General features: G+C 30.4%; 1 protein-coding gene across 2 annotated transcripts; it reads left to right on the forward strand.

Annotated features, from left to right (window-relative positions):
* Positions 1-1,848: 1,848 nt before the first annotated feature.
* Positions 1,849-5,290, forward strand: Bma-dpl-1 (Uncharacterized protein; the record flags this gene model as incomplete). Of its 2 annotated transcripts, XM_043075107.1 has the most annotated exons (10): positions 1,849-1,938; positions 2,108-2,395; positions 2,693-2,752; positions 3,168-3,389; positions 3,570-3,718; positions 3,958-4,136; positions 4,334-4,409; positions 4,524-4,695; positions 4,814-4,951; positions 5,204-5,290. In XM_043075107.1, the coding sequence occupies 10 exons, from the start codon at positions 1,849-1,851 to the stop codon at positions 5,288-5,290; spliced, it is 1,461 nt and encodes a 486-aa protein (XP_042931041.1). The 2 variants fall into 2 exon arrangements, with proteins under 2 accessions (XP_042931041.1, XP_042931042.1); XM_043075108.1 differs by lacking the exons at positions 1,849-1,938; positions 2,108-2,395; positions 2,693-2,752 and having other exon boundaries at positions 3,186-3,389; positions 4,334-4,352.
* Between the last annotated feature and the right edge of the window lie 5,887 nt (positions 5,291-11,177).

The following is an 11,177-nucleotide window of genomic DNA, read 5'->3' on the forward strand; positions in this document are numbered from 1 at the left end:
TTTTTTCTTTTCACTGTAAGCGAATATTATTTGTCTTTATTTTTTTTAAAAGTTTTTCCAGAGTTAATGAATAAATCATCGAAATCTGCTTTGTTTTTATCTTCTTCAAGAATTTCAGGTTTTATTTTCCCTTGAAAATTTCTTCTTACTTTCCGGAATTTCTCTCTTCTGGTAAACCTTAAAACCACTTTTTTTCAATCAGAAAAGCTGGAAGCTGTAGTATAAAAAGATGAGAAGCTGATAATAATTTGGACTGTTTAATGCTGATATGAAATGCCTAGAGAAAATGTTAGAAAATGATGTTTACATTTCTGAAAAAGGTTGACTTTAAGAATGGGAAAAATGGATGAGTTACGCGGTACAGCAAGATGTGATTAGTAATACATGGAGCTAGACAAGCTGCCTCTCGGGATGTGTAAAATATTAAAAATGACACAATGACTGCCATTCTCTCGTATTTATAGTCTAATTTTCATCGAATTTGACAACAACGATCAATATTGCACCTCAAGCAATTTCCAGATGGAAATTCCCGGAAAAAAAAGTGAACTGAACAATTTAAGGGTATTTTGATGTAAGCAAAGACGCAACTTTTAAGGCACATTAAGTGAGAATCTCGAGGCTCTAGTACGGTTGTTCCGAGCCTCCTAACAGCTTGCTACAACAAATCGAACTATTTGGTTGCAACTGTTGCCATGTGTCTTGCAAGGAGCTATTATTTGAACTTTGCCGCGTCTGTAATCCAATCGGAACTGGACATGCTGTTGTCTGTCATTCAACTCTCTTCATCTTCCCAATTTACGTGTTAGAGGTTTTTGCGCGTGCAGCAAGCACTAGGCGTCAGTGGCTTGTTACTTTTTTCAAAGCTTTTTTTATTTCTGTCTACTGTTCTCGTATCTTTATTGCATTTTCTTTTCTGGGCCTTTCATTTCTGTCATTGTCATTATTGTTTTCTATCGATGTTGTCATCATCCTTATTATTGTTGTTTTTTGTGGACATTATTGTTATTGTTTATTTTATTTATTTATTATTCATTTGTTTATCTGTTTTGCTGTTTATTTACTTATCTATTTATTGAATTGATGCATTATTTATTTATCTGTTTTATTTAATTAATGTGTTGTTTATATATTTATCTGGTTCATTATTTATTGTTGTTATTATTATCATTACCATTATCATTATTGCTATTTTTATAGACATTGTTTTCCATCATTATTATTGTATGCTAGCTGTTTACGCTGAAGCTATGCTATCTCCTTAATCATATGACTTGAAAATTGGAGACATCTTACGATATAATAACATCAGTTAATATAGTAAACGATAATTATTTCTTGGCAAATCGGGTCGTCATTCGGCACCTAATAGTTATCATTGATTACCATTTTTAGACTTCTTTCCTGTTTCGCATAAAATGTTGGTGAAAGTAAATGTAAAGCATGTTGATAATGGTGTTTAGGGCATTTTTGTTAATCTGATTGTGTTTTTAGTTTTTTTCATTCTTTTGTTCTAAATGCTTCCGACTTAGCTGTTATTTCTCGATGGTTTCGTGCTAGGAAAAATATTTTTAGTTATTGGAAGAACAGATTAAGACTTTTAGAAATCTACTGTAACTTTTGGAAAATATTTCGTCGAACAGTAGCAGGTGCTAATAGCTATTCCATCTTGAGTGTTGTTGGCATATCTCAGATCGTTTTTTTTTCTAGTTTTCAGATTATTTTTCATAGTCTTATTTGATTGGTGTTATCTTACACAGTTCTCATTATTTGTTGTTATGTTGCATTTTTGACCGGTCTTTTCTTTTGTTTAAGTGTGAATTGCTTCTATCTACTATTTTAAGAGTAATGGATGAGCGTGAAACGAGCAGCACACCGTCAGAGCTTATAACTCACTTAGCACGCAGAGCTGTCACATCTAGTCAGAATAGTTATGTTGTAAGTTTAAATTGTAATACAGTTGAACAAATATGTAACTAGTGAATACTGATTGACAAAATCACTAATATTCTCTAGTCATTTATGGAAGGCTTTTATTTAAATGGTACATGATGTCAACTTTCATAAAATAAATTTAGATACCCCCTTATTCATATATCTATTTTAGGGAGCCGGAGCAGCAAGAAGACTTTCGACGCATCCATCAGCCGGTCGGCCTATGTCAGTTTCTGCGGTAGTTCCCAATCGGTATATGTCGGTTAATCGTATAAGCACACATCCTGCTGCTAGTTCATCTGTGTATCAAGCAAAACGACCTTTATCAAGTAATTATGCGTGCGATCTTCAATTAATACGGAAATTTCCTCGTAGTACTGATAAATCCAAAGGCTTGCGACACTTCAGTACCAAAGTTTGCGAGAAAGTGAAGGAAAAAGGACATACAAATTATAATGAGGCACGCGCTATTGCTGTTTCTTCTCTCTTTTTATTTAACTTCGATTGGTATGAACTCATTTTTCAACAGATGATATCTTCTGCTGTTTTCTCTATCTACGTCTATAGCTATTATAAGGAAATTCACACTGTATTCTGAAATATAAGGTTTAAAATTATTAACTGTATCACGCATCAAATGGTATTCAATTATTATTTGTGTCTTAAAACCATATTTTTCTCTAGCATTTTATTTTCGTTTATATATATGAAGAGCTTTATGACTTCATTGATTGCTTGTTAAGAGAATCTTTCTTAGGTAGCTGATGAGCTGGTTTCTGAGTATTTCGATTCGGCCGATGTTCAGCCTACAGATACGGTGTGTTTTTATCTGAAATTAGATTTTCTGGGAAGTCAAATTTGCAGATTTTAGTAGGAGGAGAAAATGCAGTGTCTTCTCTCATCGTTAAATGATTTAACTCAAATTTTAATAAGAATTAAAATAAATTTTGAAAAGATGTGCTTATTTAAATTAAAATTTTAAAATTATACTTTTGGAAATGAGTAAGCTGTAAGGCTATATAGATGAAAAAGGAAAAAAAAATTAAATTAATATAGACTTAGTGATAAGTTTAAATAAAAATTAAAACACCAGTTAATAGAGAATAAGTAACTGTAAAAAGAAGAGGCTATCATAGTTTAAGAATTTTTAATTCGCTTAACAATATATTTTATTTCTTCTTAATTATATAGGGACTTGTTTTTTTTTTTTTTTTTTTTCTAAGAATGTTTAGGAAAAACAACAGTATGATATGAAAAACATTCGACGCCGTGTCTACGATGCATTAAATGTGCTAATGGCTATGAATATTATTGAGAAGGAGAAAAAAGAAATTCGATGGGTTGGATTACCAACATCTTCAGTACAGGAATGTCGTAAGTTAGAGGAAGAAAAAGCGAAGCGACAGGAGCGAATACGTCATAAATCCGACCAACTTCAGGAGCTCATAATACAGGTAAACCCATTTACTGATATTGTTCTGTTCCTTGATTACTGAGTCCTTCATGTAATTTGTCAGAATATTCTAGCAAAGTTTTTTGCAGAACGAAATTTGTTGAATTTAGCTCATGTTGAAATATGTATGGTCTAATACGAAAAATTTTTTTATTTTAAAAACTTCACCGTTTGTCTGTAGCTTGTGGCATACAAAACCTTGGTGGAAAAAAATCGCGAATTGGAGCGTGATAACGGTCGTCCAAAGGAGGATTCAATACTTTATTTGCCATTCATTATTGTCAACACAGCGAAGAAAACATTCATCGATTGTGCTATTTCCCATGACAAGTTTGTTCCAGTTTTCTTTCTGTTTCATTTTTTTCCGCAAAATATGGTAACCATAGTTTCTCTGCTCTCATGTTGCTTACTCCGTAAAATATAAATTAGTGTCATGTGTTACTCTTCATGACTGCATGACATCGTCACTATTGCTAAGTTTTATTTCTACGTGCATTAGAATTGGTGTTAGTGTATTTGTAAATTAGAGCTGATGTTAGTCTATTTCCCCCATAAAATTTAACTTTAAGAACCGAATATTTGTTCAATTTTGATCAACCGTTCGAAATACATGATGATATCGAAGTACTCAAAAGACTTGGTCTTGCGTATGGTTTAGACCGCGGTGAAGTTAATGATATTGATCGTAATAAAATCAAGTCGTATTTGCCCCTTTGTCTTCGAGATTATGTTGATCAAATTATTGATGGTGATTTTTTGAGTTTTGAAAGTGTTTACTGACAAAACTGGTAAATCTTCATTAACATAATTTACTGAATTTAAATTTACTTTATGACTTTTTTTTTTTTTTTCAGAAATTTTAGTCTTCAAAAATACCAAACGTTTTAGTAAATCTCAGGATGATGTAGTAGTGATTGCATATTTCTTTTCAAACTTGTTTTGCAGGTACTTGGAACAATATCGCGTACGATATTCCATCAAACATTGTTTCAACGGTTAACACATTGCAAGACAATAAACAATAAGTTTAAATTATTTTATTTAATTATATTTTTACGTTCTTCGTTCTAACTTGGTGAATTCTAAAACATTTCGTTAATTAAAGCTTTCAAAAAAGTACGAACTTGAATTTCAGGACTGTTTACGCCGTAGCTTCGACACCGCGCGTTGAAGAATCGACAGTTAGTATCCCGCAGGGCTACCATCGTCCAAAACGTTTAGCATCATGTTCTGCTCGAGTTATTCCACCTGTTCTTCCACGAACTGTGGTTACTGGCACGAATGCCGTTCAAACAAACTCGGATTCGGTTATTTTCTACTATTTTATTTTAATTTTGACTTTTGGGAACAAATAAATCAGTGGTTATGATATGAAGGGATGTGTTCTTGATAGTCCTATCTAATGACATAGATTCTTTTTTTCAGAAATATATAACAGCAAGCTCGAACGGATATCGTGCTATTCGTACACCAGTACGGCGTTATAATGTGCAACAGGAAAGTTCAAGCAACACACAGCAAAGGGCATTTATTGCAAATAGACAAGTTACTTATACCATTCAGGTTTCTTGACATTTTCTATCCTCCTTGCACTGGTGCGAGTAACCATAGTTGTTTTATATCTTACCAATTGATCATTCTTTGCGACACTAATGGAATTTGGGTTTGAGGTGTTAAGCTTTGCTTAATGTTTCAGTATAATTTTGCATTCGTTGAAAGGTGAATAATTCATAAGAATTTTACTCACCATCATCTGTATTGTAATTTGCTGATTCTTAAACCCCAAAGATTATCCTATTGAAAAATATAATTTAGGATGTCGAACAAGACCAACTTCCTGAAGAACAGCAATATGAAGAAGTCTATGAGGACGAAGAGGAAGAAAATTTGGGCTATGAATAGTTTAAAGCTTACAATCCACACTATATTTCGAAATTATTATTTCAAGCTTCCATATTTGCACTTAATGTGTATATTTTGTATGATGATTTATGGTTGAGTATTGCTAATATTAATTGTTTGAGTCATTTTTAGCTAAGGTGCGAACAAAAACTATTTCTTATAGAGAAATGCTGAACAACTTAATTGCTGGATAGAACATTTAATAACTGCGTGATAATCAGTTTTCAAGATATGTTATCAAGCTCAGTAATCGCAGTGTACTGATAATCACATAGTTATTATTCATTAGTAAGATATGTGCGGCGAATGATATCTGAGTTCTAATTTTTATTTTAGAAATCTGATGCAAAAGTGATCTCTCCATTCTTTACGGAAATATCATCTGAAAGTCCGAGTAGAATTGTTTTTTGTCAATTAGTATGTGTAATTTATATGATTTGAAATTGTGACGACATTTCATTAATTTCTGCTGTTTTATGTCGTTAACTAATTTGAAAGTCTCTCAGTCTTCTTTTTTCAATTCTTGCTTGCAGTTGTTTTTATACCCATTATTATTGCATTTCTATCCATTATTGTGGGAAAATCTCGGATAAGCTGTGAACATATATTTTTTTAATGAACTATTTTTGTTTTGTTGTACATTTGCATAGAATGTGACTTTGATTTTTGCAAAAAATTTTAGTCTTGCAATGTGCGTTTTTTTTCAAGCACAAAAGTTTTTCATTTTTTAAATGCTTTGATTTTATAAGATTGTTTCAACTCAACCTGTAATTACGAAATAAGTAGGACCTAGTAGAGTGTTGATTTTTCAAATAAAATTTCATGGAAGTACGGGTCCAAGTTTCTAATGAACAGTGTTATGCAATTTTGATTGAATTAAATATTGCAGAGAAAGAATTAAAAGCATTCCCCTAGGGAAAGCTTCAGTCAAGGAAGCTTCCAATGATCCTATATTTGTCAGGGCATGTTGCTGAAGTTTTCCTGACAATATATAATTTTAGGTGGTTAAAGCTTCTCATATGTGCAGTAAAAATCAATGGAGAATATAATGATTATGACTGAAAGTGACGTTCTTTTCACAGCTAAGTAAGGAGGTTATGGGTGGTGTCAGTTTGTATAGGTCATAGGAGATTTTTTGGATAATCATTTCAAATTGCTTGTAGATTAACTGTAGCATAAGACATATTAGAACCCTTGGGTGCAGCGATTTACTTTATCAAAATTTCTAGATGTTATTGATTTTTTTGGTTACATCATTATCAAAATTATCTTAAAGTTGACGTCAGAAATGTTATCTTTTAATGCTCGATTAATGAAGTATTTGTGACTGAGTTGATGATTATTATAGAAAAATTCCTATGAAATCATTTTGTGAATTTCGGGATATATTGGTCAATAATTTGGACCACAAAAATATTTATACTTGCAGGTTATCATTGCTTCGCATTTGAATAACAATCATTCCTGACTGCATAATATTGCTCCAATGATTGCCTCATCAAATAGGGATGGATGTGCGTACATTAATGTAAATACAAATTAGGTAAATATGTTTGCATAAATAAATGCATTAACTCTAAAGCATATCGTAAAAAGAGAAGTGATTGATGTTAAAGCTAGAGAAGCTCTGTTTTTAACTTATTCTCTTGCATTAAATTCAGATATGTAAAGCGTAAACCGAATTCAAATAATATATGAGAGATATATCTTTACCAATTCGTCTATGTTTTGAATTTTAAGCCAGACAAATATGTTTGTATTAAATTGGAATTGGCTTATAATAAACATCGCTGGATATTAGTTCTTTTTTTAATAAAAATTAAAAACAATAATTTAAATTAGTCAATTGAACAGCTTAGTGATATTATTACCAAATTGCCAATCATACTTCTTCAACTCATATATTCTTCTACAAATGGATTAGTGTATAGAAATTTATGTTTCCATCAAAGTTTCTTGTCTATTAGGGTTTTTTTTCTGCTATTGAATTTTAATCGATATCTTCTGTTCTATTAATAGGAGATATTAGTTTTAATCTCTCGAAAACTGTCACAAAAGTTCTACACAAATATTTTATTGAAAAATATGTCCTAAAAAATTCCCACAAATCAGTAAAAGCAAAAAAAAAAATTTTAAATTTCAAAATGTAAAAGTTTCGTTTCAGTCATTTCTGAAATGGATTGGCATTTATAGTAGAATGATTTATGTTTATACATTTCTACTGCATCGTACCTTTACAAAATGCGATCTAAATCGCAAAAAATGGTGAAATTTTTACTATCGTTGTATACATTCTGTTGAAATCATATACTTGTTTTTTTTTTTTTTAATTTACGACTAAACTACATTTTCTCCTATTTTCATAAATTCAAAATCCCTAATAAGAAAACTTTCTTTTTAAATCATGAGAATCACCTATTTTTTACAAGTAATAATAAATGCATTGCATCAAGCCTTGTACATGTAAATATTCATCAAAATTTGAGTTGTTGAAATTTCAATTCTAATAGAATAAATTCTTATATTTCGTCAAAATCAATATGATAATTAATAAATTTTATAAATTGTATTGTCCAAAATTATTTCACTTTGAATAATATTTTACCGGAAAATAATTTGATTTTAATTTGTTATAATTTTGGTCGTTCTGAAATGAAAGATATTGTTGCAATAATTCAAATTTTCAACAATCTCAACTTCTAACAATTTCTGTTCATTCTTAAATTCGGTAATATTTATTTTCAGTATGATACATAAACCTCATTTGATAGAAGACGAGAAAAGTGACGATGGTGGTAGATGACGGTGATGACAAATGCTCTGAGTCTGGTTGTCGCAGTTTCAATACAAATGCTTCTTAAAATCAATAGGAAACAGTTAAAGTTGGAACACTTTTTCATTTTTTCTTGAAATCATATATTTTGCTCAATCTTCTCCATTTCAATTCTCTGTTGGAAAGCTTTAAAGTACATTTAGAATCACATTTGTTATTACTCAACTAATTGCATGCCCTGTATTCTTGACTTCTTTTACCCAATAAGTTGAAACCTTGCTAAGGTAGACATTCAAAATTCCCACTGTATTTAGTTTAAAAGTCAATCTCTTATCACGTTTTCTTTTAAAGGTAGCAATCTGCAAATTTCTTCTCTTTAACTTTTCTCAGCTTAACTTTCTTTTATCTCATTATTCAGTCTTCACTTGAATAATCATCTTTATCACTTGGTCCTATTCGAAAGGCGAAGTTTGCTTATTTTGCAATTTGTTTAGTGAAAACTTTCTTTTAATTAATTGGTAAAAGTGAAATTTATTAGTAATAAACAAGGCAATATTGAAAATGAGTCGAATTACTTGTGATCATCTAAGAAACACATTGTAATCTCTCAGGACGGAGAAAGGGCGGAAATGGTGTAATTGATTGTTTCATATTCATATTTTATGGTCTGTTAATTCCGCCACATCTCATCACATAATTTATTCATCTAAATTGCATTTTATTAAAAAACTAAGTTGAGCATATGTGCTATTCTTTCGAAAGTTTCCTTTTCAATTAAAATTTGTTATGTTTCAAATGAATGAAATAGAGAAAGGCAGAAGTTGAACTGCGTCATTTATATCCTAAAGAAGTGTCCTTCATTATTTGTTAAAATTTCAATATTTGTCAAAATTGGAACTAAATTTTAAAATTACAAAGTTTTGAGGAGAAACGTGAGTGGATTAAAAAAATTAATATAGTAAATGGACGAATATTGAAAAAAAAAAAAAAAAAAACGCTATTATATCTTTTGATAAGATTTCGAAGTTTTGGGTTTTTTTTTGCATTTTTCAATTAGATTAAGTGTATTATAATATTCAATGAATCACTAGTAGTGTGTAATCTTCAGCTTCAATAATTTCGACAATGTAGAAGAGAGAAGGAGAGAGAGAAAGATGAATTGATGTATCATTTATTATGAAAATATTTCTAAAATATTATTTTGAGGGAGAAAGGAAGGAAACTTTCCCTCAGAACAATAATACTTTACATAGTTTATGTCATATCATACCAAAAATTTCAACACTTTAAGAAAATTTTTGGGAAAATCTTTAAAATAATTCCAAAATTGTTTTGACTGGAAATAAATGTAACCATTTTCCAGGAAATGAATGAGTCATCATAAATGCAAAAGTACAGCAATTGTAGGCGTAGAAAAATGAGATTTTTCTGTTGAAGAGCGTTTTATAGATTTTTCTAGAGCCCAATGAATCATCAGTTGTGAAGTCTAGAAATTACGAGAAATTTGAAAACTTGAATGGAGATGCTTTTCTTCTCGATGTTCTGTACTTTACTCTGTTCTATTATTCCAGTTACTCATTTGAGGAAAACGTATATAAATGACAAGGAAAAAGTGAAAGGACAAATAACGTAAGATTGTTCATCAAATTCCAAAAGACAATGTGGAATGATTAAGTGACAATTTGATAAGTTTATAGGCAAGTTTTCAGTCATCAGTTACTTTTATTAAGCCAATAGCTCGGAATACGTGCCAGTGAGAAGCTTTGGACTTTCGCTTATTTGACTATTTAGCAATAGAGGCAAGATTTTTATTTTAGTGCTAGCTAATACAGTAAGTACCTTATCAGGCCATTATGACGATAAGGTAGAAGAAAGCAAGTTAATCTTGAAAATAAGGCTAACATCACTTTTTGTCAAAAGAGCATTTGATATTGTCAATGCTTCATGTCTGACGTGTTACGTAATAAAATACGTCAGTTACTTGTTTAGGATGAAAAATTGATAATGCAACTTTGTAATTATTATACTATTTGCATTTTATCCTTTTGACTGGTTTTATTTGCTCTGTAACATTTATATTTTTCGTAAGGGAATATGCCCTATTTGTAGACCAAAGTTCAATTTTTTCCCAACCTGAAAGGATAACTGCTGAATTCCCTAAAATTAATGATAGCGACAATAACAGCAACAACAATGTATTTTACATTTAAAATTGTTTCAGTTTCATCGAAACATTTATATCTTTGTATCTTATTTCAAATTATCATTTAATACCTATTTTTAATCATCATAAAATTGTCATAAAAGTGAAAGTTCTTAAGTTCAAAAGTGATTTTTTTTTATCCAAAACGCTGCTATCATGTCAAAAAATTCATTGCATCTCTAAAACATCTCCAAATTTAGTAAATTTTAATTTTTGCTTTTATGTTGCGTTTATGTTATGTTGCTTTTTCTTAGATTTATAATATCTTCAGAACTTCCTTTTTTTTATACATCACTTCTAACATTAATATAAACAATGTTGATAATGATAGGTAATGTTCCATGGTAACACCTCATCAATTATGATTCATGCCCTTTGAATATAATGGAAAATTATGAGTAAATATTTCTGGAATCAACTTATACTGCAAATAATCACAAGTTTACTTTTACTTTTTTACTAGTATACATAGGTTATGATGATTGTTCTTTAAACTCTGCTCTCTCGGATTGCACTGATAAACAATACCTAATCGCTTCAATCTTTAACCTTCATTTTTAACCACAATAAATTCACAGAAAACAATTGATACTAAGACCATTCTTGAGGACCTGTTTTCATTTGCTACTTTCATATATTTGCAATAACTTTTGTATGGCACATTTCATTGAATACAATTCGTTATTATGGAAAAGGACATAAGAGAGAAAAGGAAGAGAAAAAGGAAAGACAGGAGAAAAAGGAGGAATTGATATAGAGGAAAAAGTGTGTCAACAGTATTTCCAATTTCCCATTTCCTGGAAGTTATTTTAACTTTTGCAAGCATCCTTTTTACCGTTTTCATCATATTTCGTTTCATTTTATAATTAATGGTGTCAAATATTCTAATCGGTACTCTTCTTCATTATTTA

Source organism: Brugia malayi, assembly GCF_000002995.4.
Source record: "Brugia malayi strain FR3 genome assembly, contig: Bm_v4_ChrX_scaffold_001, whole genome shotgun sequence".
NCBI lineage: Eukaryota > Metazoa > Nematoda > Chromadorea > Rhabditida > Onchocercidae > Brugia > Brugia malayi.